At 44.1% G+C, this 23,529-nt stretch overlaps 1 protein-coding gene across 2 annotated transcripts in view; it reads left to right on the top strand.

Annotated features, from left to right (window-relative positions):
• Window positions 1–23,529, top strand: part of LOC148819957 (nidogen-1-like) — a 33,069-nt gene that overhangs the window by 4,896 nt on the left and 4,644 nt on the right. Inside the window, exons 2-16 of one of the 2 annotated variants that reach the window (XM_088934436.1) lie at window positions 2,466–2,768; window positions 3,547–3,782; window positions 4,350–4,816; window positions 4,899–5,039; window positions 6,688–6,939; window positions 7,516–7,716; window positions 8,363–8,596; window positions 9,127–9,264; window positions 10,719–10,847; window positions 11,585–11,728; window positions 13,387–13,515; window positions 17,395–17,628; window positions 19,553–19,713; window positions 22,038–22,164; window positions 22,929–23,100. In XM_088934436.1, coding sequence (XP_088790562.1) covers window positions 2,466–2,768; window positions 3,547–3,782; window positions 4,350–4,816; window positions 4,899–5,039; window positions 6,688–6,939; window positions 7,516–7,716; window positions 8,363–8,596; window positions 9,127–9,264; window positions 10,719–10,847; window positions 11,585–11,728; window positions 13,387–13,515; window positions 17,395–17,628; window positions 19,553–19,713; window positions 22,038–22,164; window positions 22,929–23,100 — 3,068 coding nt within the window. The remainder of the gene's footprint in view (window positions 1–2,465; window positions 2,769–3,546; window positions 3,783–4,349; window positions 4,817–4,898; window positions 5,040–6,687; window positions 6,940–7,515; window positions 7,717–8,362; window positions 8,597–9,126; window positions 9,265–10,718; window positions 10,848–11,584; window positions 11,729–13,386; window positions 13,516–17,394; window positions 17,629–19,552; window positions 19,714–22,037; window positions 22,165–22,928; window positions 23,101–23,529) is intronic. The other variant, XM_088934437.1, reaches the window with a different exon arrangement.

Raw genomic sequence — 23,529 nt, 5'->3', positions numbered from 1 at the left:
TATCCTTATACAGTCTTTACATAGTGGTGTAATATGTGCACATTAACAGTAATTATATAGGTGACGTTAACTTAAATGAAAAGATAGTGTTATTTTCGACATTCTGTCGTTTCAGTGCACAACAAAATCTCTTGAGCTCAAGTCTGTGCAGTGCTAATGTTTCTAGTTGTCATTTGTCTGTGTGAGTCAGTTCATGGAAGTCCAGCCTAGACACCCACTAGGGTGGGTGCACTGAGCTTGAATATCTGTCAAGGCAGTTTGATAGGGCCCTTCAATGCTTTTCAGTGCTATTTGTGGTGAGAAAAAGATGAATTCTTTCCTTTCTGATTCAGGCGGTATAGTAGCAATGGAAGGCTAACCATTGAAAAGTAAATTGAAAGTCTTGGTCTGAAAAAAGTAACCAACAGCTGCAACGTGGGTTATCGCTCACTTGGTCAGTACACCTCTACAATTCCATTTGAACCATGTGCTACAGAACAAGTGACTTTAGTTGGTGAATTGCTCCTAACTAGGTCTCATTAGTGTTTTTTTTTTTTACTTTGCAGATTCTTTCAGATCTTGACATGCCTAATGTGCTCCTGTAATTTCTGTGTCTGAGCCCTGGGGAATGATAGGTGTGCTTAAATGGGTCGAACAACTTTTTCTTTTCTTAATTAAAAGTGGAGCTAAACCACAAGATCCCAGCATTCCTTTGAGATGAAGAGCACAAGGCTTGTGTGTCTGACTGAATTCTGTACAGCCCAAGAAAAGCTCCCTGTCTTATCCTTGCATAGCAACCAGTGTCACAAACCCAGAACTTTTTTTCTACTCGCCTTCAGGCAACATAAAGGAAACATAACAGAAAGTGACTGAGAGTATCTGTCTCGCATGATGGTGAATTTTCTGTGCTGTGGCCCTTCCTGTTCTTGATAGCCGTGTTGTTGGGATGGAGTCAGTGTAGACTGCAGCTTATCTTACTCCTCTTGGCTAGAATTTCACAATCAGAATAGAAATATCCCTTCTCTCTAGGGGAACCATTCATTGTCATCCCTTGTGTCTGCCAGACAGATAGCAGGCTGTGTGGACTCCTCTCCCTTCAGCATTGAGTTAAAGAGTCTGTCCCAGGAGCCTAAGGTTCAAACTAGGGGAATGCATTGCTACACGCACTCTTAATTAGCTTCACAGACTCGCAGGGAGCTCTTTGATGGCTTACACACAGACCACTGGGGCTGGCTTCCTCTTGGTTGTGATGCTGTCAGCCAGACATTTTAACTCTTCGTGGTTTGGATTTAAGCATCTTGGATCCCAGGCTGAAGAGGACCCTTCGACAAGACTTTGCGCGTTTGGCTTTTGTCGTCTAAACTCGGAGAAACAACGAGCTGTGAAAGCTGCACATTTGCAGTACCTGTTCTTAGATACATTTTTCCCCTACGTTTCAGCCACTTAAAATTGATGGTTCATCAACAACCCTGCATGTCAAAGCTGACTCTCCAAACTGCTTTCTCCTTCACAAAAATGTGTCTAGTTTTTATAATCTATATAAAATCTAACCAATTTCCTGAAGCTGTGATTACATACAAAAATAGTCTCTTTTCTATAACCTGTCTTGCCCCTTTCCAGAACTGCAACCTAAACCTTTATGTTTACTGCCAGTTATAAAGGTGCTTTGTGTTTGCTCTTCCTCTTCAACATCTTCAAAAAGTTTTTTTTTTAAATAACAATAACAATGTATCCAGGAAGTCTTTTTAAAAAGGGCTCTTTATTTTAAGACTTTCAAGAGTAGTCATCTGGGGTTTTGGGCATGGGAAGGGAAAGGGTGTTCTGGGATTATTCCAGTGGCGGAGTGCTGAGGAAGGCATGTTGGAAAGGCGGTGCTCAGCTGCTGTCAGGCAGTTTTTGTGATGCTGAATTATGTTTGGTATCATGGAAATGGCCTCGGCAGCCTTATGCTGCCACCAGGGAGGTCCTGCACGCTGGCCACACACGTGGGTTTTGTCTCTTCGTTCTGTATTTATTGATGACAAATGTAGAAATGGCAAAGATGTTGAAAGAGCTTGTGTTATTGCGCAACAGATACTCAAACACTACACCAATGTCCCATCTGGGGGTGGTGGGGTCATCGAAGTAGTGTCTGTCCCTTTTGCAACATAGCCCCCTGGTGCAGTTCTCCTGGCCTTGCAGCTTCGGGACATTCTGAAGTGTGACCTACAGTTTCTCAGTCTCTTTATATTTACCTAGGAAACCCATTGCAAATGGCACCCGACAGCCAAAGAAGGCTCCACGGCCCAAATGTTGGGAATAAGCCTTTACTTGTTCCTTTGCAGCCTATGCATGCTGACGTGGCTTGAACTATATGGTAAAGGGTATTGGTATGTTGCTGAACATGTACAGTAAATAATATGCACGTCAATGAAAGGTTAAAAGTGTTTTGGAATGTTTGGAGTCATACATGGTAAAATATTCTTTTGTTTTGGTTTAATTTGTAGATAAACACCAATGGCTTCATTGCCACCAGTCAGCCGACAAGTGAGAGGGAGTATCTAGACAGATTCCCCCCCAGTTTTGGCATGGTCGCCATGTTCTTGGCTGACCTGGACACCAGCGACGGAGTTGGCAAAGTCTTCGTCCGGCAAGACGCCAGTCCCAACACCCTGCAGCTGGCGGCCGCCCACATCAACCGGGCCTTCCCCTACGATGAAAAGTTCACCCCCACTCACACCCTCATCGTGACCTGGGAGGATGTGGCTGCCTACCAGGAGCACAGCAGGGGCGACGGGCTGGACAGCAAGGTAACCCTGGGCACTGGCTGGCTCCCTGCTGCACTTTCCCAGTCAGCCTCCTTTCATAGCAACCGTAAGAGGGGATAGTAGACCGCAGAGGGAGGATAAGGTGGTCCTGGGTACAAGTCCTCCAGCCTGAATAACCACCATGTTCCTCATCTAGTTCCATTAATGGAAATCAGTTTTTACTGGGGTGTTCATTTACAAGGCTAGTGTCCCATCTGGTGGTGGTGGTGGTGGTAGGGTATTTTACTGTAAGTTCACATCACACTGCAAAAAGGTCAGGCAAGCTCTTTCACTCTGATCCACTTAACCTTGCACAGAAGCCTTGTTATTCTCATTTAATGTGTTGTCTATGTAATTCAGTACCTTGATCGAAACCTCTCAGTTCTGCTTCAAGTGTGCATGTGAGTATTGCAGTTTATCCTTGATCCTGAAGTAAACAGCCTGTTTCGTGATTAATTAAAAGTGGATTGTTCCCATATGTATGTGTTTTGTATTTGTGCGATCCTGTTTTAATACCTTTTTTTTTTGCTATGCGTCTATAATTTGGCCTTTTTTAATTGGATAATTCTTTACAATTCGCTCTGAACAACAATGGCAACGCAATGGGGGTTTTCGGCTAGTGATACAAACAGAATGCCATTGCAAACTCAAGCCAAGAAGAAGAGAAGAATTAAGATTTTGAATGAGATGATCTGTTTGGAGTTTGTGATGGGTTCTTTTAGAGACTCATACTGATGCCGGGTAGTGCCTAAATAGGTTGCATTTTGTTCCACTTGCACAGAGAAACACCTTCCAAGCCGTCCTGGCTTCTGGGGAAAAATCTACGTATGCCATTCTGCTGTACCCAAGGGATGGGCTGCAGTTCTCTTCGACGCGTTCGAAGGGCACGGACACAGACCGTCCAGCCCGAGTTGCCTTTAGCAAAGGACTGCAGCGGTACTTGATATGGAGCTCTCGCCCAGGACCTTACTATGAAATCACCACCAGCAGCGAAGAGTCTGTCAGGGATCTTTATGAGTAAGACACTTCCTCATTCTCACTGGGCCCCTCTCACCAAACACAGTACAGTACAACCCGCGCTACAGTCAAATTACAGTACAACCTCTTGGTGTTTTTGCACAGTGAGGGTTAAAAGCGTGGTCTCACAATAATTTAAATAGCTTTATAAGGTTGCTGTTTTCATTAATGATCGAAGAATAATTCCTGTAAAAGTCTAGAACTATGCAGTATTAGTTCAAATATGTTAACCATAAGCCTGGTGTCTTTCTGACTTATTTGCTCTTTTTATTTCCCGGACTTACAGTGAGCCAGTTCCAATTTAAGGATGCACTTTGTTTATCCCTGGTTTTGGAATTCGGCTGAGTTCCAGAGTCCTTATTGTCAGATGAAATGAGTGTTTGTTAGGTATGAACAGACTGCATAACAGACTTTGGAATCACAGGCTGTCGTGTGTCTGAAACAGGCACATGAATTGGCTTGGGATTTGGATTTTTTGGGAATGACCCCCTCCGCTCCCTCTCCGTTTTAAGTGAAGTCCTTGTTTTTCTGCTGTAAAGCGCTGGCGGAAGATTCTCTTTCTTTCAGGCTCACGAATTCTGGCAAGCGAGGCGTGTGGGTATACGAGATAGGGACCACCCCTTACTTCACCAACGTCGCGCCGGGGGAAGTGGAAGAGATTCCCACCGAGGTCCCCCTGGAGAATCCCCAGGGGGGTTATGATGATGAAGTGCCAGAGACCCGCGTGGTCCCGGGGCTCAGACACAAGGAGGAGCAGCAGGTGCTGGAGTACCCCCCCTACCAGCCGTACCCCCACCAGCCAGCCGTAGAGAACCCCGATTCATCCCCGTATGAGGGGAGACTGGAACGACCTGCACTGAGCACCCCTGAAGATCCTGCTCCTGTAGACACCTACGCAGAGCCCATTCCTGTCCAGCCGGTCCAGTTTCGTCCACAGTACCCCCAAGAGATTGGTCAGGCCCAGCAGCCACTCTACCCCATCGACAACGCCAGGGTCGTGGTTGTGGATGGGGACCTTGAAGTTGATGCCAATGGTACGTTTTCTGTTCTTACAGGATGCAGTACATGTGCTTCAGTCTTTGCTGACCGTCTTTTCCTGTTCCTGTTTCCCTGCAGTTTTTACATATAACTCGGAAACTTGTGCTAACAGCCGACAGAAGTGCTCCAACTTTGCTGATTGTAGGGACTACCCCACTGGCTATTGCTGCCATTGCCGGCCTGGCTACTATGGGAATGGAAAACACTGTGTGGCAGAAGGTAAGATACACCCCACAATCCTCAGCCCAAAGGTCAGCACACTGTGTGGAAGAGGGTAAGACACATCCCACAATCTGCAGCCCACAGGTCAACACACTGTGTCGAAGAGGGTGAGATACACCCCACAATCCTCAGTCCAAAGGTCAGCACACTGTGTCAAAGAGGGTGAGATACACCCCAGAATCCTCGGCCCGGCTGTCAACACACTGTGTCGAAGAGGGTGAGATACACCCCACAATCCTCGGCCCGGCGGTCAACACACTGTACTGAAGGGGGGTCAGACGCATCCCAAAATCCTCAGGCCAACGGTCAACACACTGTGTCGAAGAGGGTGAGATACACTCCACAATCCTCAGGCCAACGGTCAACACACTGTGTTGAAGAGGGTGAACGCATCCCACAATCATCAGTCTAGCAGGAAATACACTTTCCGGTCCTAGTGTTTAGACAGGGCAGGTTCATATGGTTCTTCTGTAAAGTCTTTTTACTTCTTGAGCATGAATCAGGAATAACTGTATCACCAGATTATCCAAGTCCAAGTTTACAGGTGCAAAACCACCTATGTTTGGTATCAAAAGTGGTGTTGTATAAAGTCAGCAAGTGCCACTGACAAGAACCTACGTTGTTTGATGTAAACCTAATTAGAGTGCCCCCACAGCACTGGAATAGTCTTGCAACACTGTGTGTGATATGATTTTGAATAGGATAAAAAAACAACACATCAGATAAAAATACAACAGTTAATGAGATTAGGCTGAAAGAGTAGATTACAGGAATCACATAAATGTAAAAGTTTATGATGTACAGTATAATTAAATGTTGTTGAGATTTAGACACAAGACAAGGTATCAGTGAGATTATTCCTGGTTAAAGAATTTTTAAAAATCTGCTCATTATTTCTTTGTTTGCACACGAGGAATTCCTTGAATTTGGCTCAAAACTGTACATATTTATTTTAAAAAGAAGGGAGTGCAAAGCCTTTTGCCAACAGCTCTCTTTATTGGACTGAAGCCAGTGTAGGAGGAAACAGGCAGAGTGGATAAGTAAATACAGACATCTAAGATTGCCCCTGGCTTTACAGATTTCATTTAGAAAGCTAATGTGAGGTTTCAGAAGAATCATGTCAACCTTCCGTAGTATTTAGTTTGTTGTGTTTTCCTCTGGCTAGTGGGGGGATGCAATTTTCCTACTAAATTCTAAAGTTATATTTCACAAATGAATGCACCAATGGTCCTTTTAAAGCCCAATTAGTACATCCCTAATTAGTGTCACCATTCCAGCACTATTTGTCTTCCTTTTTGTTGTCTTATCACAATTGTGGGATCTTTTCTCATCATGGTTCAACCTTGTAGCAATGAAATCAGTCAGAACCCTGTACAGTGTGTACGAAGATGAAGGAATGTCTTTATCTGCTAAAGCTAGATTTTGTTGCGGATGAACCCATGCTTATTACTGTGAGACAACTGCATGAAATGCATAGGATATGTGAATGTAAAGCCACACAAATACCTTTCTGTTTCATCGCTCTTCTAGAAACACAATCAGAGTAGGTCCTGGACTGTTCCACTGGGAGTGCGAGGTGGAGGTGTGTTGGTTTATTGTTTCTGATTTCTGCAAGCCTCTTGATCTGTGGATCTGTGATCGGCAGGAAAGCCTCAGAGGATGAATGGGAAAGTCAATGGCAGGCTCTTTGTGGGCAGCTCTCCTTCCCAAGTGGTGTTAAGCAACAACGACCTGCACTCCTATGTGGTGGCCAACGATGGCCGGGCCTATGTGGCCATCAGCACCATCCCCCGGAGCCTGGGCCCGTCCCTGCTGCCCCTGTCCTCTTTAGGAGGTGTCATCGGCTGGGCATTCGCCCTGGAGGCTCCAGGTCATGAAAATGGCTTCAGTGTAGTAGGTAAGAGCACCTCCTTCAATACATTTTTCACATTGTCAGCTGCCTTTTTCCTTAACACCTTCTCTTTCCCTGCTATGGTGAAAAGAACTGCTCGGCTTCACACCGCACCATCCTGGCTACACCTTTGTGTTCCTGAAGTTTAGTTTTTTAATCTGAGACCAGATTAAAATGCGACCAGATTCCAAAAGTTTTGCGATTTTGTAGAAGCATTTAATGGCAAAGTGGGTTCTGAGATTTGTCTTCTCAGGTGTTAAACGTTTATAGAATTTGTTTTTAAGAGAATCCTGGGACCTTGAAAAATTGTGCGAGGTGCTTTTTTTCACTCATAGCTTTGTCATATTTTCACGTTTACCAGGGGCCGAACTGAGCGTCACTACAACATGATATGCGGTGCTTGCATGTGTTGTTGAAAATAAAAGGGTGTTAAGAAATGATCTAGAGGAACTTCTATACTTATCTCATGAGGGAAGAGATTAAAATTCGAATGAAGATGTTTCTCTGGGCTTGTGCATTGGTAATCACTGGGTGGTCATCCCAGTGACAGTGCATTTTCTCTGCCCGTTCTGGTTACTACAGGAGGGGAGTTCACTCGTCAGGCTGAGGTGACCTTCCTTCCTGGGAATGAGAAGGTGACTATCCGGCAGGAGTTCAAGGGCATTGATGAGCATGACCACTTGGTGGTCAGCACCGACGTGGAGGGAAGGCTACCGGAAATTCCCGAGGGGGCGTCCGTGCAGATCGAACCCTACTCCGAGATCTACCATTACAGCAGCCAGAGTAAGTCACACTGCGGTGAGAGAGTTTGGCGCATCTTTGCTGCGACGGGAAGCGGTTGCTGGTTGCTGCTGTTGCAGTGTGTTTATTGACACAAGGGATGTCGATTTGCGCGTTTGAATGAAAATGGCGTTTTCTTTTATGACGGGAAATGATACTTGTGTAAATAAGAGAGATCAGGGATGATCATCAAAGTCACCCTTTAAAAGGCAACAGGCAGAGGTAAATGTCTTACTGTGAAAGCCTGTAAAAGTCCAGAAGAAAGAGAAGTTTCTCTTGTCACACTTGGTGTCTTAGTAATTGAAATGTTGTGTCGATGGTAACTTCAAGGGGAGTCCATGTAGTAAAAGCCAAAAATTCCTGACAGTTGATGACCCATTGGATCTACAGTGGAGCAAAGGGCTCTTTCATCACCTCAGCAGCTGTTTCTTACCATATTAGCTAGAGGTAGGCAACTTCCCAGCACGTGGGCACAGTTGTCTGTGTTACACAGGAGGTCTTGTTGATGAGTGGCAGACACACACGCAAACGTTTGGTTTCTAGCTGCCAGTAATCGTAGAGGTTTGTTCCTTCAACGTGTTGCGTTTTACGCCTAAATTAAAACCATATTTTTTATGGTTGGTTTGCTAACTATTCCTGGTTGTTCCAGTGATCACCTCTTCCTCCACACGGGACTACACCGTCACCCTGGGGGACGGCAGCACTTACACCAGATCATACCAGTGGAGGCAGACCATCTTCTTCCAGAGCTGCCCTCACGACGAAGCCTCCAGGGCCACCCCAGCCACACAGCAGCTCAGCGTGGACCAGATCTTCGTGATGTATGACGCAGACACTCAACTAATCCGCTACGCCATGAGCAACAAGATCGGCTCGCTTCACGGTAACCTGCCGCTGTCCAGCTCAAGCGCTTCTCTAGACCACAGGATCGAGAGAGCAGGGCTTGTTTTAAGAGAAAAAATGTCAAGGGGTTAGCAAAGGAGATCCTGAATTACCAAGGGGGAGAGCTAAGAAAGAAGGGTTGTTCTTGTCAGTTTGAGTGCTTACCCAAAATCTGACAATGAGCACAGAACACTTAGTGACGTTATCAGGCTGAACTGTAGCTCAGCTGCTGGTTAAGTAATTTAAGTACGTGTTTTCTTCTCAATGTTTAGAACATTGCTTGTCTGTAGATATGGAGTAGTCTCTCCATGTGGTAACATTTATCCTCAGATCACTTGTTTCAGGTGCAGTGGTGTGGAGGAGTCTGATTAGTTAGGCATCTACAAGTGTAGGTATCTAAACCTGTTTTGGTTCGAGCAGGGCTCTCGAGCATTCGGCAGTGCAGAAGTTCTCTCTGCGTTCAGGGTTTTATACTTCAGTCCATCCCTCCCCTTCTGTAAGGGACCTAAAAGAGGTTTGTGATGTGTTCAGGGGGTGGGGAGGAAGAAAACGCCTGCTTCACCGGGAGACACGGCTGTGATACCAACGCGGCCTGTCGGCCCGGCCAGGGTAACCAGTTCACCTGTGAGTGCGCCACCGGTTTCCGGGGAGATGGACACAGGTGTTACGGTAGGCCACTGAACGTGAAATCGCTGCTTGTGGGTTGTGTTTTGACTGCCGGTTCTATCAGAGGTTCAAGGCTGAACCTTCACAGAAGAATTCAAAGATAACGTTGTACTTTCTATGTAAAAACATCTCCAGTACTGCTTTCCTTCCTGTGACTTCTGCAGGATTTAAAGTGAGTTAATAAAGACTGTTCTCTGGTTGACCACTGCTGGCAGAGTAGCCCCTTTCATTGCAAAGAACCTCCCTTTGGGAACATGTGCTTTAAAGGGAGAGCTTGAAAATAACATTAAGAGGATTGTATATCATTTTTACGAAGAGGGCTGAGGCCTTTGGACTTGTACAAAGTAAAACTGTTCAAAATAACACCAGAAAGCTAAAGCGACTAACTGGAAAATAGTCTTTGATCTATCCATTCACCCATTATCAGGAAGATGGCAATCACAGAAAGGGCTGCATAGCTAGAGCCCATCCAGTAAGCATGGGTTGCACACAAGCTCTCTCCCCCTGTCAGGGGTGCCAGTCCAGCCCCAGGCCACAAGGAAAGGGAACAATCGGACTTGCTTATCACACCCATCCGGCATGTTTTTGGGAAGAGTAAGACAGGTGGAGAAAGCCCATGCAAACGTGTGGAGAGAACACAGACGTCTCCCAGACTCAGAGAGGCTGTAACTCGGAGCCCTGGAGCTGTGTGGCAGCAGAGCTGACAGCAGTGTGCCTACGTCTTTAATCAAAACACTGAACTGAATTCTCTTTTTTTACCTTGTGCTCAGTGTCTTGTAAATAATGTCTGATTCTTCGTGCTGGGAAATGGAAGACAGCTCTGGAGGGGCTGAAAGAGAAAGCTTTGTCCAAACTCGACATTCTTTTTCTATCTTTTATGAATTCTTTTTGGACATCATTCTGATAAATCCAATTTATTATGATTTAAAGCACTATGTAAATGTTTGGAGTTAAGTAAATGTTTTGAATCTAGGCTGCCTTGGTTAAATGCCTGCTTATGTCTTATTATTTAATCATAATTTAACATTTCTTTACCAAAATACGTTAAAATAAAGGGCTGGCAAAATTTATTCAGAAATGAATACAACATGGAAAAAAATATAGCATCTTAACATGAATTTTAAATAAGCTTTATTATGATTATACTTTCTTTTGAAGATTGGTTGTATTTAGAGTTTAGTTTTATGTGCTTCATGATTTAAACCTTCTAACCTGTCTGGGAATTGATGGATCTGACGTTTCTTGAAAGAAACCAGGGCTGGTTTTGGCTGCCTGATCATGCCTGGTTAGCTTGTTCCAGACACCCACAGCCCTAGTCGAACAGCACGCAACAAACACAACAGTGTACAGAAGGGTTGGTGGCAGTTGTTGCTGCACTCTAGTGTAATTTGTGATATGAGGGTTTTATTCTTTTATTCTTTTTTTATTCTTTTTTTTTTTTTTTGCAATTTGGACAGACATTGATGAATGCAGTGACAACCCACTGATCTGTGGCCAAAACGCAGTCTGTAACAACCAGCCTGGCACTTTCCGCTGTGAGTGTGTAGAAGGATATCAGTTCGCCAGCGACGGCAGGACTTGCATTGGTACGTCCTTTTCTGCACATTGTCTGATCTCAGCCTGTTTCATTCTGAATGACATGTCTCTAGCTCCGGAGGAGGTGGCACACATCCATTCACAAATGGTAGCCCCACTGAAGCTCAGCAGGTGTGAGCCTGGTCACACCTGGTCCCTCCTGGGAAAAACTAAGGCTGCTGCTGAAAGAGGTGTCAGTGGTGCCAGCAGGGGGCGCTCACCCTGTGGTCCATGTGGGTCCTAATGCCCCAGTATAGTGATGGGGACACTATACTGTAAACAGGCACCGTCCTTTGGATGAGACATAAAACTGAGGTCCTGACTCTCTGTGGTCATTAAAAATCCCAGGACATTTCTCGAAAAGAGTAGGGGTGTAACCCCGGTGTCCTGGTCAAATTTCCCATTGGCCCTTACTAATCAAGGCCTCCTAATAATCCCCCTCTGTGAACTGGCTTCATCACTCTGTTCTCCTCCCCCCTGAGAGTTGGTGTGTGGGGAGTGTACTGGTGCATCATCAAGGTGGGGCTGCAGACTGGTGGTGGACAGGAGTCCCCATTACTTGTAAAATGCTTTGAGTGGAGTGTCCAGAAGAGCGCTTTATAAGTGTAAGCAGTTATTATTATTATTACTGCAGTCCGTACTTTTTGGGTCCAAATTTATTAGGAGAGGGCGTTTGGCTCACCTGGAAAATGAGTTACTTTTCCTGATTGTCAATGGGCACTGCACCGCTGACCGACTCTCGTTTCAGAGGTGGACATGCCTGTTGACCACTGCCAGCGAGGCACTCACAACTGCGATGCCCCAGAGCGGGCGAGGTGCATCTACACTGGGGGGTCCTCCTTCATCTGCTCCTGCCTGTCGGGCTTCGTGGGCGACGGGCGTTCCTGTCAGGGTGCGTGTTCTCTTCTTATAAAGAACGCATAGCAGTGAGAGAAGGGTGGGGAAGTAGTCATGTGTCTGTTGGGGGGGGGGGGGGCATTCTTTGGGTTAAGACAGACATGATGATGATGAGTCTCTAAAGCTTCTTGCCGTACATTGCCTGTGTTCTGTTATTGCTCTCTTGTCTTGTTCTGTGTCTCTAATAATCTCCACAGTACCTCTGATAGCAGACTGAATATGCTGCCTTCTTTCCCCTCTCTCACAGTGTTGTACTCCATTAAAGTACCTTATAAGGTCACACAGCTTCAGCTCGAAGCAGAACATTATAGATTAAATACTTCCAGGCTCCAAAGTCAAACATTAATGGCATGCCTGAATGGGAGACAGCATCAGAATCTCAGTAGCGAATTGCATGTGTCACGCCATTAGTAGATAAACCCAGGCCTATTTCAAAACAGTTTATCAACTTAATCTGGCATAGTCTTCGAACACAGGTCTAACTCACAAAGTGTTAATTTTGCATTTGGGTAGCATGAAATAAAAAGGCTTTTAGGATGATTACTTTGCGCTTCAGGTACTCTGATAAGTACTGTGATGAATAATCACAGGCACTGACAAAAGAATTAACGCTCCCGTTAAATCAACACCAATCATGTTAAAAAGTCAGTGGGCTTAGAAAACTTGGGTCATATAGTTTTTGTTTTTTTTTTCGTTTTTGAAGACTGGGCCATTTTAGAGTTCAAATATTCTGTAGTTGTCAAACAGTTGCCTCTTTTATCTATAACAATGTCAGCCCTGAAGATGAATGAAACCAGGGTCTCCAGTCCCATTTTGTTTTCAGCTCAGGTGGCAATGTGATTGGCTCCATTTGAGCAGCACATGCGGACTCGTCTGGTGCATCAAACGAACCCCCCGCCTGGGTGGGTTCCCAAGAGACGAGCTGGAAGGAAAGGCAGCTGTCGTCAAGAGGGTCTCCATGCTGGGAGAAGCTGAGCTTCACTGGGCCTCTGAAAAGGGTTAACTGTCCTGACGAAGGAGCGTGGCTGACAGTATGAGGCAGGAAGGAGATAACATGTTAAACATCTGCAGATTTCATTGGCAGTGTCTCCAGCACTTGCCTCAATAATTATTGTACAGGGCCAGCTGCCGTCTGGAGCTCAGGAAACTCAGTTTGTGTTTTTCTTCCACCTCGTCATTCAGTTTGAGACCTGCGTTAGCCAGCTGGTGTAAATGATCTCTGTACTTTTTCTCGAGCTGTGCTTTGTTTTACTGTAAGAACTTTGATTGTGTTTTAAATACATGCAGTAAACATCCGTACTCTTATTCAAAACAACCGTGGATTTTGCCACAGTTGCCTCCATAAGAGACCATTTCAGTTTCCACCAAATAACACAAAAGTCTACTGGAATGCAAGTATGCCTTTGTCCTTCATCTTAATTTCAGTCCCCTCCTGAAACTCGAAAACCAAATACATTAAATGTGTGTTTTAAGATTTAGTTTAAGATTGTATGAAAAGCGATTTGGTTTAGCCTGAAGTGCCATTATTAGAAAATTGCTATTTATGTGTAAGTTTCATGGCCAAGTAATTCTGGTGTTGTACCTTTGTGGACCTGTGTGCTTGACACACAGGAGGAGAGATCATGGACAGTTTCCTTTCCTGTTTGCTCACAGATATTGATGAATGCCAGCCAGGCAGATGCCACCCAAATGCTGATTGTTACAACACTCCAGGCTCGTACAGATGCCAGTGTAGGCTGGGTTTCTATGGAGATGGGAGTCAATGCACCCCTGATATAGCAGGTAAGCATCCCTTCCTGTTTTCCATCTTGCTGTGTACTGTGTAGAATGTGTATGTAATTTTGCGTATGTGGTAACTTTAATATAAATTACAGGTATTGCTAAAGTAGAAGTGTTTACGCATGACATGAGATCCATAATTCATTTTTTTATGTACTGGCTGCTTATAAAGTCAGTTGACCTTCGACAAATGACTAATAAAAAAAGAGCACTATAAAGTATCCACCCATGGGAATACAGTGTACAGGAATGACCATGGGTAATGAACAGCTTCGTGCCACATTTACCATGTGTTTGTATGTGCAAGCCATCATGGACACGAATGTGCATAGTCATTGCCTACGGAAACACACATTCCCCATAATCTCATTCGTATCGGTATGTATACAAGAGGTCAGTGTTCCACTGTGGGTGGTTTTCATAATACAGTAAACAGGTCTGAACCATCAACGTTTTAGGCAACCTGTTTTACAGTTGAACAATATTTACTGTGATGAAGGTCATGGTGCTAAACCATGCATTGCAAATGTTCTAGGACTAATGCAGTTTGAATTTAGAGAATTGTTTTAGTCTTCAATTGTGCAAAAAAATAACCTTGAAAAGAAGATATTACCAGTTGAGCCATATTGAACCAAAAGTGCACTACTTATTTCAAGAGTGCGAGCCTTCAGGGGAATGAAAACCAGATGTGATTCTGTTGCCCCAGAGTCTGACATACTTGTGCTGAACTGATGTGTCTGATGTGAAGCACAAATGTGCACTAAAGCTAAACTAATTAACAGACTCTACTCTAACAAACTTTATTGGTTTTTTTTTTTAAAAAAGCTACTGTGGACCTGCAGGCCAGAGCAGAGCTACACCATTTCTGTTCTTAATTCAAGTGTCTGAGACAGGAAAGCAAGACATTGTTATAGATAAAAATCTCTTTTTTGAGGGCGGATAATCTTCTGTTTTGGTAAATTGTAGTCATTATATATGCATCTGAAAATTCCACGTAAACAGGATTTGTTTTTCCAAGAGTCTGCTGGATAATGTAGCATGGCGATGGAAAAGTCAAGTTTACTGACGCCTTGCTCAGAGAGTTGTTTCATCACAAGTTTCCAAGCTGTGCTTTACCACTAAACAACTTTTATATAAGCTAACTATGATATATGGCAGTGAAAGCAGAAGGAATTAAATAGGGCAAAATAAACCAGTAGTAAAAGCATGGTAAGGTATACGGGTATACCAGGCTGTGGAAAAGCATGATACGAACATGTGAGAAACAGCAGCTCTGTATACTGTAGGAGTGGGAATATACAGTACAATGGTGAACTTTCCTGAGGGACAGCTTGAGCATGCGAAATGCTTTGTGGGGCAAACCGAACAGAGAACACTAGCTGTCTGATCCCACAGTGCAGCACTGCGATTTTGGCTTGTGAAAGGTGGCATTGTCAGTACATTTGCTCCATTCTGCTTGGCGTTTTTATTTGATGTCACCGCGCAACTTTACAGTGTCGGATTGATGAAAATCTTCCCCTAATCTTGAGCACCTAAGCATGAAGACTTCTGGCACACGCGTGTGGTTGTCCGCAAGAGTGTACAGAATACCGACTGATTGCGCTCATCGGTTTTCTCTAGCCTGTAGCTTTCTAGTGCTTCATTTTCCAGCTGGATGAGAAGCAGATGTCTGACCTTGGCACCCCCTCACTAGGCTGTGTGTAGGAGACTCAGAACAAGGGCCTTTATTGCTGGCTGTAGCTTGACTGAATTCTCTGCCTTAAGAGGCAAACCATGGGCTGGTTTCCACACCAAGAATTAGCATTTAGGTCACCAATGTATTATCAGTCACTAATCTGTATCATGAGTTAAGGCTGTAAACATCTGTAAACATCTGTTGTACTTTCTTCATAATCTTAATCTCTCAGCCCTCAAGCAGAAACACTCATCCAAAACTGATGTTTATCTCTTGGCTCCTGGCTGACTTGACAATAGCCACTTAACTTCACTAGATTTTAACAATCTTTAATGAGTTTTTTTTTTGCCTTATAATCTCCCAAGTCTCAGTGAAGCACTAAAATGACCCTAGATATTCAGGTTCAACAAAACTATTCTAAACTTCTTCCTGCTAAAATAAGGCTTTGCTTAGCCAGGCTTTTCTTCATCTTGTATAATCTACATGCTTAACCATGGGTTTACTCACTATGAGATTTTCCCATTGTGCTCCAGTTTTGTTGTGGTGAGCTTGTGTGTTTTTCTGAGGACTGAGACAAAGGAGTACACAATTAAATGTGAAGCAAGCTACCGCTTCCAGTCTGCAGTGTAGGCTCCTCCTTTAAGATGTTGTTCTCTAGGAACGCTTTGTGCCTGCTTGTTTTTAGCATGGTATACCAAAACAAGTGGAAAAATGTGTATTCTTATGTATATAGAAGCTTCATGGATGTGCCTCCCTGTCTTATTTTTCTTGTGAGAGAAGAGCTTATCTTTGTGGTTTCTAGGGTGATGGGAGTGTGGAACAAGCTACCCAGCCATGCTGTTGAAGCCGATACCTGGTTTCTTTCAAGAAACAGCTGGAAGACATACTTAGATAAATTAACTACTAACTACTAATTGGTAGTTACACAGTAACCCAGCCTCCTCTCTTTTTTAACTATTCTCCTGTCCTTACCTCAGAATAGTACTGAGAAGCCCAATGGTGTTGCTCAAAGCATAGTAGGTGTGACTAGGTTCTATGAGTAAACTCAGGAACTCCCACCACTAATCAATGTAATCTACACAAACAAAGCTAATTGATCGATATTATCAGCTTTTTTACAGGATATTTCTGTCAGCCTGTTTGAAAGGGTGGGGTTTTGGTTATTATTCTTTGCCTTTCTTGTTTGTGGGAAGGCAGGCATTTTGTTATGACTCGTATGTGGGCTGCTGGAAATGCAGAAGCCCCCAGCAGAGTTCTGTCTCGAGCGGAAATCTTTGCAGTTGGTCAAATTGTTCCCCAAAACAGACAGGGAAACCACAGTTTTTTTTCCGATGCTCCTCAGTGTTGGGAGCAAGGTCTCTGCTCTGTCTGAGCCACACGTTCGATGCTGGAAAACTGGTTCATGCAAATGAGCTGCCTTTGTAAGGCCATACCTACAAAAGAAAAATAAATACACATTTTTGACTAGCACTCCTACAGTGCACTATTTTAGGGATGGTCTATAGGAACTTAGCAAGGATAAGTGAAGTTTAACATAATAGTTCAAGGAGGTAGCTACTTGAGTCAGCATGCGTAGGCTACAAAGGAAGTAAAGGTTTATTCCCTGCTGAAAAGACAAGAAAAGAAACACAACGTTTCGTCTGTGGAGCCTTCTTCGAAGAAGGCTGCACAGTCGACACGTCGGGTTTAACGTAACTGTGTTAACTGTGATGAGCCCATGGACACAGCAGAATTTCACAGTTTTAGATAAGATTCATTTCTCAGTAATCATGAACGATTCGACCTCTTGTATAAGAATCATTCAAATTTTTACGTATTGCAGAATATTTCATGGGACCGGTGATATTCTAATATATTTTTACATAAATTCATGATGCAACAGGTAAAAGCAGAAACGCCAGAGTTAAAAGTTTTCAAAATGCAGTGCTGTAAACAAGATGTTTGATAACGGGATATACAGTCAATTAAAAACAGGGGGAGGTAAACATTTGGCCAAAAGACGATGAGAAGCTGGTATCTATGATTCACAGGAGGTTAAATGACAGTTTTCCTCCCGTGAAACCACTCTCTTCTCCCCTGATGTGTTTCGAAAGTGGGTCCTGCTCATGTTGCTGCAGGTGCGGAAGGAGACTGCTCTTGTGTCAGTGGGGGTGTCCTCGCGTGGGGCTGTTGAATTGACCCCCCCCCCCCCCCCGTTTTCCTTGCAGTGCCCGAGAAGACGCGGTGCGAGCGCGAGCGGGACCGCCTCCTGGGCTCCTCCTCCTCCGCCTTCGGCCCGCGGGGGCCCCGTCCCGTGCCCGGCCAGTACATCCCCACCTGCGACTCCCTGGGCAACTACACTCCCCTGCAGTGCCACGGCAGCACGGGCCACTGCTGGTGCGTGAACCGGCACGGGGAGGAGATCCCGGGGACGAGAGCCGGGCCCGGGGCCACGCCCACATGTGAGTGACCGGGGGGGGGGGCGGGATTAGACATGAACTCACCGGCGAGCCCAAACCAGTCCAATACCGCTCAGCCGAACCTCTCAGATTGCATCGAGCAAAGCAATTCCTCCATCCATTTGTAAGTGAATGTGATGAGTCTAATTCCTGTGCATAAGAACAAGTAATAGGTTTATTCCATGCTGAAAAAAAGAAGAAAGAAAAGACAACGTTTCGGCCGTGGAGCCTTCTTCAGGTGTGAGAGAGACAAGGCAGTAGGCAAAGGTAATGTAGCGGGAGAACAAAGGCTGGGAGGGAGGAGGAGCGAGAGGCAGGAGCAGGGGACAGAAAGAGAGGCCAATCAAGAGGTGTGAAGTCAGGATAGGTGTAGAGACGTGTGAAGTGAAACTTCCAATGAATGGAGAAATTTTAGAAGAAGAGTAGTCTGTCGTTAAGAGAAGGGGGTAGGTGTGATCCTAGCTGCAGGACAATTTTGGTTTCGGTAGACTTTCTGATGTATGAGTTCGGAAAACTGTCTTTGAGAACACAGACAGAGAGATTAGAGTGGTCATGGCCGTCAGAGGTGAAATGAGAAACAATGGGCTTGGAGAGATCTTTATCTGTACACATATTCCTGTGCATTTTCCCCAAGTACTCTTTTATGCAAATTGTGTCATTTCAAATATGTCCAAAATCAAAATTCAGAGAGTTTGCATTAGATAACCAGGTGCTACACCCACGTTTGTAACTCCCTGCAACTGGGTTGGAAACAATCGGTATTAATGAGGGCATTCCAAACCACAATGAAAGTAAAATGTTCAAGGTGACTTGTAAAATCTCCAAGATTCGAAATGGTTTTGCCAACAAATACTACTTGTTAACTCTGCATGCAGAGCACGTTGGAACATTTATGTAATGAAATGTCTGCTGCACAGCTTATACTTATTCACTCGTACAACCCAGTACATTAGTCATTTCAGTGACTAGCGAGCAGGAAGGGTTGCTTCACGTCGTAATTTGTATAAACTCTCCACGCCTGTTGCCGGACCAGGGGTTTGCGACACCAGGGTCTTACAGTACTTTCACAAAGTGCACGATTTTGTGCTTAATTCGAAATCTGTAAGATTTTTCTATACTATCAATGAATTTTTTGGGGAGAGTTAATAACCAGTCTGAGAAATTAGGACTGTAGTTCCCCTTTAATATATGACCATTTTCTTCTGTCAGCTGGCTCATAGAATGACAAACTAGAAACTGCTGTAAAATAGTTCTTTTCGTAAAGATTATGTGTTTTTTAGCTCTACCGTGTAACTTGTAAATCTGTATTTTAGATATTTAATGAGCACACATCCATGCACAGAGAAAGCAAAACTTTATGTCCAATGATGTGTTAAATAAAATCATGTCTGGGGCCTGTTCTGTCTGTAGACCTAATTGGTTAATTTACTGCAAGGTCATTTCCCTTCAGACTTCCTTATGAGCATTACAGTTGTCCCAGGATTCAAGCTGTCCTCTTGTTGTTGAAAGGAAACATATTTTTAAGGTTATGTTTATCTGGGAATTTGGAGGCTATCCGATTTCGGCTTTAGTTCCAAAAGTGCTGTAAAGATAGCAATCAAGCACCATGAATCATGGAAGCTAATGTGAAGATTGCTCAAGACAAAGCAGATGAACTACAGCCATAAAACTGTGCATAGTTGTGCGTACCTTTTTCAAACAGTTACCAGACTTGACCGTGTCTTTAAGCTTCATTTTTTTAAAAAAGAACACAGACTCACAGCAACTTCTCTGGTGTTTTATTTTTTTAAGTTAAAATAAAAGAGGTTCTAAAATGAGGTTGATCCTCAGCGCATACCTGTCATTTCTTCTTTTGTACCGGCGTAAGACGCCAAGACCTGACTTCACTTGTCCCTGATCTCTTGCTCTGCGTCCCCCCACCTCCCAGGCACCCCATCGCCCCCACTGGGGCCGACGCCCAGGCCCGATGTTCATCCTTTGCCTCCTGGAACCCACCTGCTCTTTGCCCAGAGCAGCAGGATTGAGTTTGTGCCCCTGGAGGGGCACAGCATGAAGAAAGGCGATGCCAAAGCTTTGTTGCACCTCCCTGTGAGTACCCCCGAAACACTGCCCCCCCAGTTTCTCAGTGAGCAACCCTCTGCCCTGTACAAGACACTGTTAGAGTGTTTTACGTGGTACTGTGGTGTTCCACCTTCTTAGTGTTTGCAACAGTGTTGTTGAATGCTCTGGGCAAGGCAAAGGTACGACATCCATAGAGAACACAGTGATTCTTGCCTGTAGATCTGCATGTTTGCAGTTTTGAAATTGCAATTGCCATTTCTGCAGTTTCACCCTGTGCCATCCCCATCAGGCGTAGAGTTGGATTTAAATTCTGAATCTCAGAAATATTGATAAAGTGAAAAAGCAAAAATAACAACAAGATATTTATTCACCAATGTGTACAAAATGTGGTCAACATAAAATACCAGTACACGAATCTTGAGTTTTCAGCTTCTTCGATAACAGAATTATATCTCATCTTTGACTCTTTTTGCCACACTGACTGCTCAAGTGTTGCGTCTTCAGACATGCTGAAGGCAGTGATAGAGAAAAACCACAATCGAGCTGTTTACAACTGTGTTTGCAAACTGTTATTTTTAACCATGACTCATGAGGCCAGTTGATCCCAGAGCCAGCAAGCAGCTGTGTTTTGTCATAGTGATAGAGTCTGTTTCTCAAGGATTCCAGAGGACACATAGTTTAAATAACATCTCATCTTTATGTACAAATTGTTAGAAATGCATGTGGGCTGTGCCAAAGAGGGTTCAGAGAACACATTCCTTATATATTCTCTGTGGGTTTAGTCACAGAGGTGACAAGACCTTAGGCTGTTAAATGACTAGCTGTTACTTACTGTGCATGTTGCAAAAAGGCAAGGATTTATCAGAATCTTCTGACTAATTTTATAAACTTTTAATATGCAGAATAAAGACTACAAATATCCCTTTCACCCTCCACTACTAAAGCCTTTGGTTAATAAATGTCTCTTAGCGAGACAGGACAAAGAAATTGGTTGTTGATCTTGGTATGAGCCCTTCTAGATGTCAGTTGCTTTATAATGCCCCCTGCATAATTTGCAACACTTCCAGTAAGGAGTAGAGAGTAGAGCTTGTTCTCAGCTCTTAAGAACTGAGATCTGGAGAAAGCAGTGCCAGAGAATATCATAATCCTGCTGCCCACTCTGTGTGGCTAGGTAAGAGACACACATTCCTGCTCATGCTAGATCTTAAATTGTTAAACTATGAAATTGAGGTTGTCTGCTGACATTGGGTTAGCAGTGCAGAATCCATTTTAATTGGCTCCAGTCTAATCATATGGATCTCAAGATGTTTGTTTAATACTGTACAGCCATACTATAAGTATCATCATATTAAGATGTGCAAGTAAGGTTAAAGATCAAGTGCAATGAAAGCTAGTAATACTGTACACTAACGAATTGTGTCTGTACTACTGCAATACAAAAACTCCCACTCTGAACAGTCCTGTGATTGTTCTAGTGAAATTTTTTTTAAGACTTTACTTGTCGTGTTTTTGACAAGATTAATGTTAGTAGCTCATGCACTGAAATGAGTGTACTGTATGTGATCAGCGGAGATTTATAATATCTCAAAATTCTGGAGGTAATCACCTCTGAGTGTTCATTCGTAAATAATATAGTTATTAAAGAATTATGTTTTTTTTCTGCAGCTCTCTTGTGTCACATGTGGCTGCAATTATATTTTAAAGCACTGCCATAAACCAGACTTACAGATTAGATCAAGGAACTTTTGGTGTCAACCAGTACTTTGTTTCATCAGACTAGATACTACTGGAAAGTCATCTTTTTACAGTGTCCATCACATGCGAATGCTTTTTCCTTAAACATTGACTGTGCTTTACAATGATTATATTCCTGACAAGTAACCAATGGAATTAGTGAAGAAGCTAGGATAACTTGCCTTGGACTCAGGCGCCTGAATAAACCAGTTCTGTCTCTAGTGTCTTTAATGGTTTAATCTTTTACTATTAAAGTTGCAAGATAGAATACTATTATACTAGCTTGCATATCAATGAGGAAATCCATGCATTTTTAAACGGTAATAAATATGCCATGAGTATGTGAAAATAATGATTAATAATCAGCCTTTAACAGCTTAAAAGATTGGTCAGATTCTAGTTTCCTTTTTCACATGGAACTGTTGCAGGAAAACCCAATCGTGGTTTGGGGTAATTTGATGTCTAGACAGTGGCAAGAAATTGTTGTTGGATAGATGTTCGATTTTTTTTTTTTAGCAGCGCTGAACATGTGGTATTGCACAACGAAAAGTGTTTGCCTTCTAATTCCGGAAGAACAAAAAATATTGAGGCATGTCTCGTGTCGTCTCGGCTCACAGGATAAGGTGGTGATCGGAGTGGCCTTTGACTGTGTGGAAAAGATGGTTTACTGGACTGACATCACTGGGCCCTCCATCAGCAAGGTTAGCTTGCATGGAGGAAAGCCTGTGCCAATCATCTCAACAGGTGGGCTGGATCTTTGGTGGGTTCTTCTTGGGAACGGGAGTTCACTTTGCTACTATCTATTCACCTGTGTACAGTGGCTTAACTGTGTGCCAGTAGCAAGGCCCTTCAAATAAAAAGAGGGGGTAAGAGCTTAATTAATTAGAACCTCATGCGAGTGTAACATGAATTAGCAATTTGCATTCAGTTTTATTAATAGTGTTATTAGTAGTCAAGTAAATACCTTAATATACAACATAACACAAAAGCAAAAAAAAAAATTCCATTCACAAAATAATGTTCCTTTCCTGTACTGTCGGGATAAGTTATTGCTTTGGACTTTTAAGGTCATGATTAAGGTTTGTGTTCCTGTCCTCTTGCTATGTTACGTCACCATCCATGCTCTCCTGTCTGTTGGTGCTGGTGTTGGTCTTTTTGTATGTCTGTCAGAAAAGTCCTTCTGAGATAAGATGACTTTATTAGCCATATACAATTTCTTGTATTAGGAATTAGTCTTTTCACATACCCCAACTTGCTCTCCATGAGACACACAGACAGGGAGAGAAGCTTGGGGTCAGAGCACAGGGTCAGCTGTTTATACGGCGCCCCTGGAGCAGTTGGGGTTAAGGGCCTTGCTCAGGGGCCCAACAGAGTAGGATTCCTCTGCCCACCGTGGGATTTGAACTGGCAACTTCCAGCCACAGGCGCAGATCCTTAGCCACAGAGCCACTGCTCCGCCCTTCTCCAGCTCTCCTGCCGCTAACACACACAGGCTTTCTTCCCCCTAGATCTCGAGAGTCCTGAAGGGGTGGCCATAGACCACCTGGGGCGGAACGTGTACTGGACAGACTCCATGCGGGACAGGATCGAGGTGGCCAAGCTGGACGGCAGCCAGAGGCGCGTGCTGTTTGACACCGACCTGGTCAACCCCCGGGCCATCGTCACGGATTCTGCGAAAGGGTGAGTCCTGCCCCCCTGACCCCACATCTGCACCCTGACAATTCCTTTCCTTCTGAGCTGTCCGGTCAGTATCGTCGTGCCAGCGATAGGCAAGCATGGCTCTTCCAACGCCCTGCAACCCAGCTGGTACTGGGACAACTGAACCTGCTGCTGGAAATCGTGGGATTTATAGAGCAAAGGACTAGGTGTGCCGATGAGACCTGTCTGAGGTTGTGATCCTTTGACACCGTTAATGCTGTTAACTGAGATTTTCAGGACAGCAGTCTCATTGCAAGCCTCCTCCAGTCCCCATTGGGTTTGTCCTTCCCTGCACAAAACCTCATTCTCTTTTCTGGAAACGTTCTGGAAAGATTTATCATATGTGACCACCTGGGCACGTGCTGAGACCATCAGGTTCCCTATGCAGGAGGATTGAAGAGTGGTTCGGTC

This window comes from Atractosteus spatula, chromosome 15 (assembly GCF_055471065.1).
Source record: "Atractosteus spatula isolate fAtrSpa1 chromosome 15, fAtrSpa1.hap1, whole genome shotgun sequence".
NCBI lineage: Eukaryota > Metazoa > Chordata > Actinopteri > Semionotiformes > Lepisosteidae > Atractosteus > Atractosteus spatula.
This window is presented reverse-complemented; position numbering and strand designations above follow the sequence as displayed.